The 16,121-nt window shown below is 39.1% G+C and overlaps 1 protein-coding gene across 4 annotated transcripts in view; it reads left to right on the top strand.

The window, feature by feature from the left end:
• NEBL (nebulette) overlaps nt 1-16,121 on the top strand; it is a 364,126-nt gene that overhangs the window by 244,515 nt on the left and 103,490 nt on the right. The window contains exons 1-4 of one of the 4 annotated variants that reach the window (XM_045587986.1): nt 5,002-5,436; nt 5,526-5,597; nt 12,395-12,499; nt 13,860-13,970. The exons of 2 other annotated variants lie outside the window; for them this stretch is intronic. In XM_045587986.1, the coding sequence (XP_045443942.1) occupies nt 5,356-5,436; nt 5,526-5,597; nt 12,395-12,499; nt 13,860-13,970 (369 nt within the window). In that variant the 5' untranslated portion in view covers nt 5,002-5,355. Of the gene's footprint in view, nt 1-5,001; nt 5,437-5,525; nt 5,598-12,394; nt 12,500-13,859; nt 13,971-16,121 lie in introns of those variants that run through there. One more of the 4 variants, XM_045587981.1, reaches the window with a different exon arrangement.

Here is a 16,121-nt window from a genome sequence, read left to right as displayed (position 1 = left end):
CAGAAGGTAACACCAGATAAGACACCAGGTAATCTTTTATGATTATTATTATTACTAGTGGCCTGGTGCATGAAATTTGTGCACATTAAAAGACAATTAATTAGGGGAAATATCTTAATATTGCTATTTGCCTTTTCTCTATAATAGAAGTGTCAGAGATGAAAGAAAATTAGTAAAATGTATATGAAAATCTCCCTCTTATCAGAGTCTGGGCTGCGCCGTGAGACCCAGAGTTAAGTCCCCATGCACCCATGCATGCCTCGAAATTGTGTGAGACCCAGACCCAGTTGGCCCCACCCCAGGCAAGCCCCACAGGGTGAGGAGCACGGCCTCGGGTACCCCCACCGGCCTCAGGTCCCCTGGCCTCGGCGCCAGAGCGTGAGGACACGAGGGCATGACGACTGTTTGCATATTAGCTCTTTATTATGTAGGTTTACTTGCTAGTTTCAAAGTCTTTTACAATTTTTCCTGACATCTCACAAATACTTCAGAAAACGGTTGCTTTGAGGGTAGCCTAACTGTTTGATCCTGCCTGGTCCTTTAGTTCTGGGTATAGGTCTCATAGAGGCTACTCAAACAAACCATGAGCTTCTTTTCCCTTAGTGTGCAGGATTGTGGAAGTGACTGTGGTTTTAACCGCATTGTTATTAAAGCTGAACTAATATCTCAAGTAAGTAGCAAATTAGACCAATGTCTTTCAGCCAACTGGGTGCTTATGTTAATGTAGATTCCGAATAAGAATACTTTTTCCCTGTCAGTATATCTAGAAGAGTACATATTTTAATTTCGGCATCCTAAACACACCCAATCTGGAAATTGTTGTGTCAAAAGTTATTTGTAGTTTCTTGTTCTCCTCCTCCTCCAATACCAGTTTAGATGTGTAGGTCTCATTTGTAAGTAGGATCTATATTTGTGAAAACAGGAACACAGAAAATCTTATTTTAATGCCATAATTGGTAAAGGTGACAGTTATCCAAGTTGCTTTGTATTCTTTTGATTTCTAATTAGCAAACAGTAATGAAATAGCCATTAGAAATAAGATAGACTTAATGAGTATAAATTGTAAAAATATTGATAGATGGAGCTAATATTAAGCAGAACTCTTTTATAAAGAAGACAAATTGCTCTAGAGAGCTCACATTTCTTGTTTTAAGAAACAATTTCCCTCCTCATCCCCCACCCCCTATTAGTAAAGTTCTCATTTGGACAGATGCCAAATGATGATACATGAAGCAAAAGTAAAATAACTAGGAATTCAACTGAGAACCTTCTGGGAGATAGTCATAAAAACAAACAAACAAGCAAGCAAGCATAACAGCAACCACAAAACCAAAACAAAAAAATAAAAACCAAAAACCAAGGCAACTAGAATGGAGTATGTGACAGACTGGGAAGGCAGAGAAACAGGCCAGATGAACTGAATTCTCTCTCATGTAACCATTTACAGTGAATGTTTTATAGTAAGAGCTGGTGAATTTATTATTTTTTATATCCAGAGTAATTGTATTTCTTTTTCTAATATGCTAGAAAGTAATATTTCATCATTGCAATTCATTTTTGCATGTTTAACTTTCACATTAATAGGACAAACACCTTGAATGTAATTAAAAATAAGTTGTTTTGTCTTCTTCCATTAACTGGTGCTAATGCAAATATGAGCTTTAGCTCACAGTTGCTTTCTTGTCTTTTACTGCAAAGCTGAATGATTGAAATGAATAAAAGCATCTATTTTTCTTTTATTTTTTTCATTACCATTTATCCTCTCTATGCCCTCTTCTACCTCCATTCCCTGGGGGGGGGGGGGGGATCAGTTTATCTCTGTAAGTTTTCCTCAACTCAACTGATTCTCAATTGGAGGCAGAGAGGGATTAAAGAATTTGTCCTAGAAGATATGAGAGAGCCAGTCCTGGAAGTAGGGTTTCTGGCTGTAAGTAAGGTGATCCTCATTCTGAATCAGGGCATGGTTAAGAGTATTAATGCAAAGAGTACATTACATAAAATGAAATGCTCTCTAAGTAATGGGGATTAGCAACTATACAGAAATTTCCTTTTGGGACTCCCTAAGGTGAAAATATGTATTAAAATATAATATTTAACTTTTTTTAAGCGGATGATAGGGACTATTGAAACGTGATAGCTATCCATGAATAACATTTTCTTCTTATTTCCCAAGTCATATTTTGAAGCTATTGACAAGAGTGCTCTGCTGTGATAAAGTGCAGGGCTTAAAATGTTTTAGAGAAAACTTTACATGAATTTTGTATTATATCTATAGGTGAAAAGAAAAATGCATTCAATCAAAAGTATTAATGTGTTTAGCTTGCCAAACAATCCATTAAGGAGTTTCTCCAGCAAGTCTTGAATGATGCGTTTCTTATTCCCTGTCTTATGTTAGCATTAAGTGTGTTTTACTCACCACTGCATCTCTGTCACCAAGCTCAGTGCCTGGCATAACACACTTATTTGAATGCGTGAACTTGGGGCTCTAGTTAAATTCTGGTCCGAATGCTCTATTGAATACTTTTCTGAGTAAAACAAATACTTAATTTTTCTTGATCATAATTTTCTCCTCTGTAAAAGAGAAAGCTTTAGTAGGATTGATTTCTTAAGGTTCTCTGTGGCTTTAACATTTTGATTCTAAAATCTCAAATGGAAAATTTATGTTCACATATGTTGTTTGGTTTTGCTTTCATAGTGTTTGTATATAATCTCAACAAATTATTTTCTTCCAGCACAGTGAAGAGTCAATGAGAACTTATTACATGAAGGGAAATGGGAAAAAGAAGCCATTGAAGTCTGATGAAGGTAATTCACCAGAAGTCTGATGAAAGTAATTCACCATGGTGAATATATGTCATCATGAGCAATGCAAATATTGTCACCTCAAACACTAGCCAAGAGGTGCATCTTAGGCAGCTGTGGCAAGATGTTTTTCTCTACACCACTAGAAGTTTGCAAGAAAAGCTTATAGAAAATGCCCCTCCATATTTCCAAATAAAGAATGGGATCAGTCTTCTGTAGTAAAGTCTTTTTTTGTCAGAGGACTTGAGGGAATCAGTCAGAACCCACACATTCTGCTCTTTAATGTAAGGATAATTTCCTTGTAGAATTTTCTACACTGGCATGGCAGGGCTGTTATTTTAAAGTTAAGTTTTCCAAATTTAGTTCTCTTGGTATTTTGTTGATAAGCAGGACATATGATGCCATCAAGTTAGCCTGTATCAAAATTGTTTCATGAAAAACCAGTGAATCTTCTAGGACATATTACTTTTTTTTCAGAATAGGACAGTTTCCCTAAGTAATATTTCACAGAAGAATGTTAGTTTTCTGGAATACCAGATAGCATTAAAAATAGGTAGGTAAGAAGTTTAGATTAGATTAGGTGGGCAGGATTTCATTGTTTGGGAAATGCTGGGTTAAGCAAACATACTTTTCTTGGTTGTGGGTCTCCTCAGAGCTCTAATGTGTCATTATGCTGTGTGGCTCTGTAGTGGCAGGGGTAGAAATTAGTATACAGGTTACCCCAAACATGTTTAAGAAACTCCCTTTCCTCTTTCAGAGTGTTCTATGGAACTTAAGCCTCATGGAACACAGTTTGAGAAATTATTTACACATGATGACCATGTAAAATTTTTTCTTTTCAGAATTTTTGGTTTAGGCAAGACTAAGGCATTTTAAAAAATAAAGTTAAAACTAGATATGCTATCAAGATAAAATAACATTATACTTAGCTATTTAGAATGATGTATTATTTTTTATTTATTTATTTTTAAATTTTATTTTGATTTTTTTACAGAGAGGAAGGGAGAAGGATAGAGAGTTAGAAACATTGATGAGAGAGAAACATCGATCAGCTGCCTCCTGCACACCCCCTACTGGGGATGCGCCTGCAACCAAGGTACATGTTTTTGACTGGAATCGAACCCAGAACCCCTCAGTCCACAGGCTATCCATTGAGCCAAACCGGCCAGGGCTATGTATTTAAAAAAAATATATATTTTATTGACTTTTTACAGAGAAGAAGGGAGAGGGATAGAGAGCTAGAAACATTGATGAGAGAGAAACATGGATCAGCTGCCTCTTGCACACCCCCTAGTGGGAATGTGCCTGCAACCAAGGTATATGCCCTTGACTGGAATCGAACCTGGGACCCTTCCGTCCGCAGGCCAACATTCTATCCACTGAGCCCAACTGGACAAGGCTATGTATTATTTTTTAATAAAATTATATTTTGTATAATTAGTTTAATTATTCACCATAAGGTATTTTTATGTCCAGTGCTTATCTGCTATTGCTGTATAAATATTAATTTATCCTAAGATTTAAATAACCAAATTGATAAATTATGAGTTGTATAGAATCTTAGAATTGCCTAAATTGACATGAAATGGTTTGTTTTGAAAAATTCATTTTTAATTATATAACTGATGACACATACCACATTATAAGTATTATTTTAGTTTATTTTTCCAAACTTTTCTAGGTGTGTAGTATGCTTTGAAGTATATAAAAATAGCTAGCAAATTTGTAAAAATTGACACAATGGGCAGAATTGAAAAAGATGACTATTATTTTTTGAAACAATGATGTTTCTAGAATTCTTAAATGATATATCAACCTATGTTAACTGCAACTTCTCAGGTTTAATGATATTTACAATTAAAACAGTACAATAGCAATATAGGATTAACAGTTATAATTAACTCGGAATAGATTCTCTAAAGGGTTTAAAGAACTTTTCATAATAAATTACTAGCCTTTAATCAGCTAATTTAAAGTACTTTTAAGAATGTGTCAAGTATGTTTATATCTCATAAAAATTTAACTTAGGTTAATGAAATGAGTTTGAATGATCCAGATTCACTATACCAAATCAGAGCTATGTCTGACATTCTAGTGAAAGCTTTATTTAGAAAGAGTTGAGAAATTCTTTGAGATAACAGGCTTCTGGCTGTGCTATCTTGAGTGTTAAAGCTGAATGGTTTTCCCAGAATCTTGAAGACTTTTTCAAACTCCTTTATGAATGAATTGAATTAGTGAAATATAAATAAGTTGTCTTTTTTGAATTTCTCAACCAGTTGAAAAAATGCTGACTTGAATGCTCATAAAACTGAAGTTTGCTCATTGGACGTTATTTCCCGCTGGGAGGCTAGCCCTGGTCCGCCTCCAGGATCCTGTTCCATCCACTCACACACAGTTGTGATAAGGAGAGTGAAGTGTGAGCTAAATAGGAAGGAGGCCTGGGCAAGGTCATTTCTGCCAGAACGCCAGAGATGCTAAGATCTCACGGGTGCCATAGTGCATAAACAGGTGCTACGTTAGAGAATTAAAACCACATATAGAGAGGGGGTAAGAATGAGGGTCCCGGTATATGAAGATGTAAAAGGTGAAACTGAAGAGGAAAACATAGAGGGAGAAGAAAATGAAGACGACAAGGTGAGTGTGCAAGCACCTGCTGCAGAAGGGTATTTGTTCCTATAAGCTGGTGATTAAAAGTTTGTTTTCTTTCCTTTTTTGCTGGACAGGTATTCTTTAAGCCTGTAATTGAAGACCTGAGCATGGAATTGGCCAGAAAATGCACCGAACTGATTAGTGATGTAAGTGGCTTAGGAAATTTTTTGTCTCATTTTGCATTGTGTGTCATAGGATATTATGCCACAGAATCATAGAGCTGGAGAGAAAACCCCCAAATCCACCTATTAAAACATGCTGTTTTCCAGATCATGGAACTGAGACTAGAAGTTTTAGGTAATTTCTCCAAGGTCACCCATAAAGAGAATTTCTGTGGGTGCAGGTCCCTGAGTTCTTAATCCAGAATCCTGTTCCTTATGGATTTCGGTCATTCTGGCAATAGGAATTTCATTTAGGAAAGGAAACAAAAAGGTTAATACTCTGTACACTACTATTTTTGCATAATCAGTGCTTTGTAAAGGCTCCCTAAATTTAATCCCGTAAAGACAATCTACGGTAAAGTGAAATCACGAATTCAGAGCATATTCCTTTGACAACCCAAAGCCTTTACAATTTGTAAATATTTAAATTTGTAATGATGTGAAATGTTTTAGAAAGATCTCTACATAAATGATTTTTAAAAAAGCATTTGGGGGCCTTTTGAGGAATGTGATGAATGCAGTAGTTTTCCAAACCAAAAACAAAAACTTGCATATAGTATCTATGTGCATATAACATTGATTTCCAGTTTAGAATTTATGGGTAATTGAGCTACATGTTAAGAACTCTGGGTTAGATGATAATGATGATAGTAATGAAAGGAGCATTTTTATGGTGACCTTTTCATTAATTGGAATCAGTTTATATATTTCAAGGGAATCATAGAATTGTAGAATTCACTCATATTTATGTATTTTTACAGTCAATAATTAAACTAAAATTCTAGAGGCACAAGAAAAGTATAAAAGTACTGCTCACTAGGGATAAGAATTTAGATGATGCTCATTTTAAAAGTTGTCAGAAAATTGCCTTGTGACAAAAATTTGTCAGAAAGAGCCAAAGGATGGTGGAAATCATACCCCTCCCCATATACTTGACATCTAATATAATTAAATATTTCTTAGTGCCATTACTTAATAATAGTCATAAGCTACTATATGTGAAAGTTTGTTGTAAACTGTAATAATACTGAAATAAAAATAATATCAGCAATAGTTAAGATTTATTGAATACTATGTGCTAGGCATTGAAGCTTGTGAGGTAGGCCCTGTTGTTTTTCCCATTTTAGAGGTGAGGAAGCAAAGCTCAGAGAGGCTTAGTAACTTTCCTGGGTCATACAGTTAGGCAGTGGGGACTTTCTCTTAGCCACACTGCCCTGTTATCTCTCACTCTAGATTTCCATTCAGTTTATCTTACTTTTCTTATTAATTTTTATACTACTATTAGTAATAGTAACACTATCAATCCTTTTATTCTTTTACTAGAGGCCTGATGCATAAAAAATTCATGCAAGAGTAGGCCTTCCTTTCCCGGCTGCAGGCACTGTCTTCCCTCTGGCACCTGGGACCCAGGCTTCCTTCCTCTGGCTGTCCGCAGGCACCCAGTACCCCAGCTGGCTTCCTTCTGGCCTTGGGTTCATCAGAAAGATGTCTGGTCTAATTAGCATATTACCCTTTTATTATTATATATTTTTTAAAGAGGAAGTACTTTTTTTAAAAAAATGTTTTTATTGACAAGAGAGAGGGGGAAAGAGAGAGAACGAGAGAGAGAGAGAGAGAGAGAGAGAGAGAGAGACTGAGGGAGAGAGAGAGAGAGGAATGCATATGAAAGAGAAACATCGATTGCCTCTGTACTCATCCTAACTGGGTATAAAATCCATGACCTGGACATATGCCTGGACCAGGAATTGAACCAACGACTTTTTGATACATGGGATGTGCTCAACCAACTGAGCCACACCAACCAGGGCACTACCAATGTTTTTATATGGAGCAGATGAACTTAACTTTGAAATTATCTCTGTTATATTATCTGCATGACTAAATGGTTGTCTAAAAATGTATATTTGAGGTTGCATTAATTACAGATCTAAAACAGATATAAAAATGGATGAGTTGACACACTGAGTAGATGGAGTTCCATTCAGTCTCTATTATGCCTCTGACAGTGCCCATCCATCTGTTAGTGTCCACATTTAATTCAGTACCCCTATCTTTTCCCTAGTATCACATTCAATTTAAAGACCAACCTTCCAATTCCTTAGTTTTGTTTTCTAATTCATTATATCCCAAAGGGGCATCATGTATTTACCTGAGCCTTTTTGTTTGTTTGAAGGAAGTCTGTCTGCAGCCTCTGTCACCAAGAGAATTTGGGGTGTTGCTTGCCTGCTCGATAGAGTCCTTCATACTGAAGCTTTAAGAAGCAGCCTTACATTCTGTTGATCAAATCACATAGCCAGTGAGCCACAGACCTAGGATTTGAAACAAAGTCTGACGCCCACATCTTGGCCACCATGATGTCCCTCTGCAAGGCACTCCAACATACATTATTGTACGCTGTTTTTGTTTCTGTGAGCCTCAGTTCAGAGCTGGTGCAAGATTATCTTGCCCAGGGCTACCCGGCTAGTTAGGGGTGGGTACAAAATTCAGGTTTAAGTCTAGCTAAGTCCAGAGCCACTTGCCACTGCTTCATTTTTTTTTTTTTTTAGATGAATTGGGTTGTTTTACAGGCTTCTCTTCATAGAGTGGCCTTTCTACATCGCCTTCATCATCACCCTAAAGATCTCTCTTTGGACCCTCCTAGCTCTTGGATGTTTTCCTTGGGGTGTGATAAGCAGATCTGTGCACCGTAGTTCAAATATGGACGGCCTGGGGTTATGGGCAGGGTGGAACAATGTTTTCTTTTGCTCCATGTACCCTTTGTGATGATACTTAGGGTATCTTGGACTTGGGCCTACAGAGAGCTAATAGATGAACCTCTGTAGGACATCTTTCTCAGCCAGTTTCAATCATAATTTCTGACTTATAGCTGATTGCTTAGGGCTCATCAACTTTTCATAGTAGTGTGAATGGTTTTCACCTTGCTAGGAAGAATGTCATGTGTGGCTGTCTGCCCTCTGGTATGGCCCTTTGTGAGCTGCGTCCCCATTTCAGCTCTTTTAGTTTGACATTTTATGCTCCCCGAGAGCTTGGGGTCACCAGCAGACCTGCAGACTTGCTGTATTATTCCCTACCAGATAATTTATTAATATAGTGAATAAGATTGGCCTAGAGAGAAGGCCTGGGAGGCCTGCACTGCTTAGAATTCTCCGTTTTTCAGATCAGGCGGCTTCCCTCTGGGGATCAGAATGAGGCATTTTTATTTTTTTTTAAGTTGTCTTGAAACTAGGGGGGCTAATTTCTGCTTTGCACTTTCCCTGCCCACGTTGTGGGGTTTCCCTCTGCGTAACTCACTTCCCAACCTGGAAGACAGCATCTGGCCTCTGAGACAGCCTCTTGTTTTCTTCTGTTAACCAAGCCATGCTTCTCATTTGTCCCCTTTCTGTTATTTCATCCTGTTGGTTTACTATCTACTGATTCCCTTGGATAAATCAAACCTATTGACTAGATTGAACAGTCAGAAGCATGGTTCTAGAGGCCTTTTGTCAAGTGGACTTAAACAGTTATTAGGGTAGAGGCGAGCTTTTGTATGTTTCTTGTAAGTTAGGCATAAAGTCTCTGCAGGGCAAGTTTGGCCACATCTGCACCAAGCCTCGGACTCAGTGTTTTGGTTGAAACCTTTTTAGGGTGATCATCTACAATGCAGCAAAAAGAACATTTCCAGGCAGATGAGCTTTGTGTGTTTGTGAGCAAGTCCTTTCAAAGCTGAAAACAGATTTGTTGGTTCCCCTGTAGCGAAAGCTCTGAATGTATCAGAGGACCGAGAGTGTAGCCGTGGCTGGGAGCACCCCGTTACAAAGAGCAATGGAGCCATGTTTGCAGGGCTTCCTGCGTTTAGCAATACGGCTCCATTTGTGAGGAGACTTTCTAGGTACTTTTGTTAGGAATGCTTGTGAAAGGAAATATCCTCAAACATCTACATCTGTCATCCGCTTTCAGCCATTAGCTAATCTCATACTAAAGTGAAAGAAACTGGGGGAGGAGGAGGGAGCATTACTGATGTAATTTAACTCCTGTTGTAGTTGAGACATGATAGGATTAATGGGTGAGGTCAAAGCAGAAAGTGAATATTTTGGTCATATTAATGATCATTAAATCATCAACTTTTCCTTTTTTTCTCAGTCAGAATGTAACTTGGCTGGTGTATTGGTTCTGAGTACAGAAGGCTGCAGGTAACAGGAAAACCCTGGCACGGAGGCTTAACAAATGGGTATTTATTTTTTTTTTTCACACGAGAAGCCTGGAGGAAGCGGGGAGGTCCAGTTTTGGCATATTTGATGCTATTAGTGTCTCAGATTCCTTTTCTCTTGCTCTGTCAAAGTTAGTATGGTGGCTTACGGTCTAATTGTGACATTGCTGGTGCATCCCAGTGACTAGGGAAGGAAAAAGGTGGAAGGGCCATGTGTCAAAGGGTGATGCCAGCAAGTCTCTCCCGCTACCCCAGAAACACCAGAACTCTGCTGGGAAGACTCCACTAATGTCTTTACCCAGAGCTGGCACCTGGCCTTTCCAGGCCAATTACTAGCCAAGGGGACTGATTTAGAACAATTTGTGCTCTGCAGCTGGGGGAGAGGCCTGGCTACTCTCATGAATACATTTGGGTTCTGTTAATAAGAAAGATAGGGGCTGGATAGCCAATCCACCTAAGAGATAGAGTCATGCTAGTCTTAGGAATATATACATGGTTGCATTAAGACATGGCTGTCTGCTCAGTGATTGTTATTATACTGAAGGTTTTGTGTCTGTCATTGGTCAGTTTCATCTGTCTTCTCTTGTATAGGAAGGCTACTAGTATGTGACATTTTTTTAATATAAAAATTTAAGATAATGTGCTATTACTATTCACCTATAATAATAAAAGTGTGATATGGTAATTAGTCTGATGACTGGACGACCTTTCAGACAACCTTATGGACAAAGCCGGGGCTGCGAGGGCCGAGGCAGCCACCATGGCTGTGAGGGCTGAGCCCCTGGCATGAATTTTGTGCATCGGGCTTCTAGTATTATATGTCATCAGAAACTAGAAGTGTGTGTGTGTGTGTGGGGGGGGGGGGGGTATATCTTTTAAATAAAAGACAAAGTAAAAAATCGAGACCACCCTTAAAACTGAGCTGTTTGCCTGCATAGCCAGGGAAGTAAGTACTTCACCCTTATCTCTGCTGCCCCTTCTTGAACATTCTGCTCAGGTCAGAGCTTATCAGGAGGCCTGGCCCTCACACATACCACTGCAGAGAAGAATGTGTATGTGAGAGGGAAAGATGGTGGTGGGAGATAAAAATAATGAGGCAGGCTTAAGCCTAATGACAGGTTATTTTCTCTCACACTTATTATATAACAGGGGTACTTTTCCCCTCTCCCTATGATCAAAATAGCCTACTATTTATCATACTGCCTTTAACGGTTTAATTACTAGTGATTGAGGAGGGTGATTTGCAGAGACCTAAAATTATGGCTAATCTCAGAAGAAGAAAAAAAGTAATTTAGTGCTCAGATAAGATAAATATGTCCTAATGTTGATTTCATGAATAAAGCAAATGTTAAATGTGGTGGGCATATAATATCTAAGAGTCACAGCAGTGAAATATGGTATTTTGAAATAACATTGCTTAGTATGTTCATATCTGGTTACTGTCAAATAATGGCCTTCCAATCAGGTTTGCATGTGGTAAAATCCCTATGTAATGTTTGTGTGTACCATCACTATTAGTCATGTCCTTTAAGGACCACGGAGTATACAGAATTAAAGTTGACTTTTAGGCTATAATTAGGAAGACCATGGGGCCCCTTTTTCAGCCTAAGTATTTATAGTCTTGGGTAGATAAACATGATTTGATTACAGGGTGTTAGAACTTTTAGCAAATACCTTCATCCTCTCAACTAGTTGTAAATTTTCCCTCCCCAGTTTTCAGATTGGGCTGCAGTTAGTGTGATAGTGGGATTACATTTTAGGTCCTTCTTCACCTCCACAAAACTTCTTTTTGGCTCCTGTGTCCATGCAGGGTCTTTCCCCAGAATAGAAACCCTGGCCTCTGTCCAAGAAAAAATGGAGTGACTCATTTTATTAGTGAGTGCAAGAGGAGAAATGAGCATGCTCAGCAAAGCTACTCTGATCTTCTTGCTCGTCTGCTTATTCACAGCAAGGGGGCATTCTGGAATAATCTCAGCCATGTGGCAAACTTTCTGGGCAGGTTCTATTTTTGTTGAGGAAGGGGTGGAGGGTGGGAAGCCCATGGTGCTCACAAATTGGATACGTTTGAGTGGAATTAATTAGTAACAGGAAACCCACAGCGACCATAATTTAAGTCCCTTCCTCTAATCCAGGGGGTCTAGGTAATGATGCTAATATTGTATAATAGTAATCTTCATTTGTTTAATTTCTGCCTCTACTTCTTAAATGGTTTAATCTGTCCTGATGACTCCATGTTTTAAATTTAGAGGTGGGCAGCTGCATTTCTGTTTGACCATAGACTTCACTGATTAGGTCGGTGGCTTAAAAGTCACAAACTGGGCAACAGGATTCATCATCATCATCATCACCATCACACATGGTCCTCGGCCATAACCGGGCCCTGGTTAATCCAAAGAAAAGGCTTCCTTCCGTATGCCCATCACTTTGCAGTTCTGTTCTGGGTGCCAGTTTATTTGATTCGGCTTATTTTGAGCATCATGTCACATTTAAGTATTTACTTCAGAAAATGGACTTCTCATGTTAATTCTTCTGTTCAGCACCAGAGCACTGAAATTGTTTTTCGTCTCCCTCTTATGTGAGTTATTCTCTCTTTTAGATCCATTATAGAGAAGAGTATAAAAAATCTAAGGACAAATGTACGTTTGTGACTGACACTCCAATGCTGAACCATGTAAAAAATATTGGTGCTTTTATATCTGAGGTAAGGTATCAAAAACTGGCAAAAGGGCTTGCGTTTTCTTTTTATATTTATATAGATAAACGTCTGTGCATTGAAGTTGAAGAATAATATTTTTAAAAGCACCACTGAATGTTGGTAATATATAATTTTATAATTCCATGCACTATCAATTAACTCATGTAAATGGACATATTTAACTGGCTGTGGTTGATGTGTTTTATTATGTGTCTGTGTATTGAATCCAAACCTTTCTTATTTATATAGAATTATTATTTTCTTTTAAAAATATTTTTATTGATTTCAGAGAGGAAAGAATTCTTGATGTTCCTAATTATTCGTTTTCCTGAAGGAGTTAACTGTAGAGCACATGTGTCAAACACAAGGCCCGCGGGCCAAATCCGTCCCGCCAGGCCTTGCAATGTGGCCCGCACCGCGCTGTCATCACTGCACTCCGCTGCGTTTCCATCACAATGACAGTTTATGACTGTTCAGTAAACCATTCGGCCCGCGATTTAGGCTGGATTTTAGATTTTGGCCCCTTCTCTGATTGAGTTCGACACCCCTACTGTAGAGCAAAAACAAGAACATGGGCATTCTGTTGTGTTATTTTGAACTTAATCTTCCCAAGAGGAAATGGTGAATGAGTGTTTCTCTTTAAGAGTAGTGACTGAGATCACTTAGAACAGTGCAGATGGGAGGGGTGAGCAAAGAAACAGCAAACAAGCTCCTCTCACTCATCTTGGTAGGAAGGTAAGAAGACTTGAATAAGGAGTTCTGTCCTTTACATTTAAGTTCTAAACAATTTGTTTTTAAAAATATTTAAAAAAATTGATTTCAGAGAAGAAGGGAGAAGGAGGGAGAGATAGAAACATCAATGATGAGAATCATTGATTGGCTGCCTCCTGCATGCCCTTTAGTGATGATCAAGCCCACAACATGGTCATGTGCCCTTGACCGGAATCAAACCAAGGACCCTCCAGTCCCCAGGCCGATGCTCCAAACCAGCCAGGATTGCATTTGGATTCTAGACAGGAGGGCATCACAACTTATTTCTTCTGGAGCAACTCAAATGTCTCATTGCTCTCCAGTTTTTCTTCGCTGATCAAATAGATGAAACGCTTGAAAAACACAAATAGGTTTACTTTTAGAAATGCACATGGGTTTAAATAGTCATTTTTTTTTCTTGCATGTCTGGTTTAAAGCTTTCTCCATGGTAAACTGGATTTGTCTTTCTTCAAAAGATGTTTGTCATGTCCAGGATTAAAATGCTCTTTAGATTTTTATATTCTGTTTCTGAAGAAAATTTCTTTTTATTCACATTTAATATTCACAGTAAAAAAGAGGAATGTTTACTTATTTTTTTAATTTTTCCCCTTCCTAGGCAAAATACAAAGGCACCACTAAGGCAGACCTCTCCAATTCTCTTTATAAGCAGATGCCAGCCACAATTGACAGTGTCTTCGCAGGAGAAGTTACACAGCTTCAGAGTAAGGTGTGCTTTCCCTAAACTGTTATATAATTATGTAGATAAAACACGATAACCTAATATAAATTATTCAGCATTTTAAAAAGTTATTTATCTTGAGTACCACATCTATATATATAAAAGGCTAAGCGACCTGCTGACCTGCTAGTAGCTATGACACACACTGACCACCAGGGACAGATGCTGAATGCAGGAGCTGTCAAGGGACAGCAACTTTGCGGAACACCTTTTGCACTCTGGGACCCTTTAGGGGATATTGGACTGCCGGTTTTGGCCCGATCCCTGCAGGCCAGGCCAAGGGACCCCACCTGCCAGAGGGACCCCACTCACTCCACAGACACCCTTTGAGCCCCAGCATTGCCCCAGATGTGACCAGCTGGGGAGGGAATGTGGGAGGTTGGCTTCAGAGCATGTTTGGTCCGTCTCACCCAGTCTAGCCCTGCCGGCCCCCTTCTAATGAATTTACTTTCAGTGTGTATGAATTGTGCACCAGGCCTCTAGTCCTATATAATAAAAACCTAATATGCAAATTGTCTTCTCATCTGGGAGTTTGACTGCTGGCTATGACATGTGCTGACCACCAGGGGATGGGCAGAACATGGTGGGCGTCCATGACGTGGTGTTGGCAGGAGATGGCAGTGGAGGTGCTGCCAGCCTCTATGGGCCCTGATGAAAGCGGGGCCATGACGGGATGGTGGAGCAAGTGAGTGAGCAGTGCCAGGTCAAGGCGGGTGCAAGCCTGATCTCACCACCAATCGCCCGCAGATGGTGACTAGGAGCAGCATCAGGGGGTCAATGACTCAAGTGGAGAGGGCACACAGGGGCCCGGGGGCCCAGGTGCTATCCAGGGCCTAGAGGTCAGCTGGGACCTGCCCTTCTATACCATATGCTCGCGCTTCAATCGCCAGCCAGGCATAGGGACTGCACCCGTGCACGCATTTTGTGTACCAGGCCTCTAGTACTATATAATAAAGGCGTAGTATGCAAATTGTCCCTCAACCGGGAGTTATCCAGGAGTTCGACCAGGAGACGGGGACAGCCAGGGAAAGGGAGGGAGGCCCTGGCAGCCACTAGGGACCCTACTAGTGCACAAATTTTGTGCAATGGGCCTCTAGTATTGAATAAAACATGAACGTTTCATTGTGTTTTTCATTTAGACTACCTCAGGCTACCAAAAAGAGTCTCCATCAGGTAGAAGTGGCCATTTTGGTGATGGCCAGTTGAAGAAGAACTTAAGAACTGGCAATGTGTAAACTCATGTTGAATCTATAGGAGTTTAGGAGACATTTTCCCTTTATAATACATCAACACATAAGGAATACTTAATCCATTTAATGTGTTGGATTTCTTAAGACATAATTTAAAAATAGAGTATTTCATCTCTTTCTCACTTGTCTTATATTTTCTTCATAGCACAATCTGATTTTTTTTTAACTTTACTAATCTGTTATTTGGTTTCCTCAGTGACATGAGAGCAGAGACCTCATCTGTCTTGCTTCCTGCTCCACCTCTGCTTAGAACAGTCTCTGGCACTGTTAGGAAATGTTCAGTAAATACTGGAAAAATTGACTTTTATTCAGTTTGATTTCCTTTCCAAGGAAATGTTTTGTTTTACATAATTTATATTCTTCATGCTACATTTTAGGTTAAAAATAATAGTAAACACATAGAAATCCTTATTATATGTCAGATACTGTTCTATACATTTCATAAATATTTATATTATTTAATCCTCACAAGCACCCTATGAGACATTCCCATTTTGGTGATGTGGAAACCGAAGCACAGAGAGGTTAAATAATTTGTCGTAGGTTACACAGTCAATAAGTGGCCGAGCTAGAGAATGAACATGGACTGTCTGGCTCCAAAGTCTGATTTCTTAACCACACACTGTACCACCATTTTCTTACCGTCTCTACCCCTCTTTTTCTTATTAAACAAATTTACTTCTTTTGTAAAAAATATATTTTATTGATTTGAGAGAGGAAAGGAGAGGGAGAGAGAGATAGAAACAACAATAATGAGAGACATTTATTGATCAACTGCCTCCTGCATGATCCATTGAGCCCACTGACCAGGAAAGGAACCATGACTTCCTGATTCATAGATGGACATTCAACCACTGAGCTATACTAGTTGAGCAAAACAAGTTTACTT

The sequence above is a fragment of the Pipistrellus kuhlii genome, unplaced genomic scaffold (genome assembly GCF_014108245.1).
Source record: "Pipistrellus kuhlii isolate mPipKuh1 unplaced genomic scaffold, mPipKuh1.p scaffold_m20_p_1, whole genome shotgun sequence".
Lineage (NCBI taxonomy): Eukaryota > Metazoa > Chordata > Mammalia > Chiroptera > Vespertilionidae > Pipistrellus > Pipistrellus kuhlii.
Note: the sequence above shows the minus strand (reverse complement) of the source record. Positions and strands in the feature narration are given on the sequence as shown.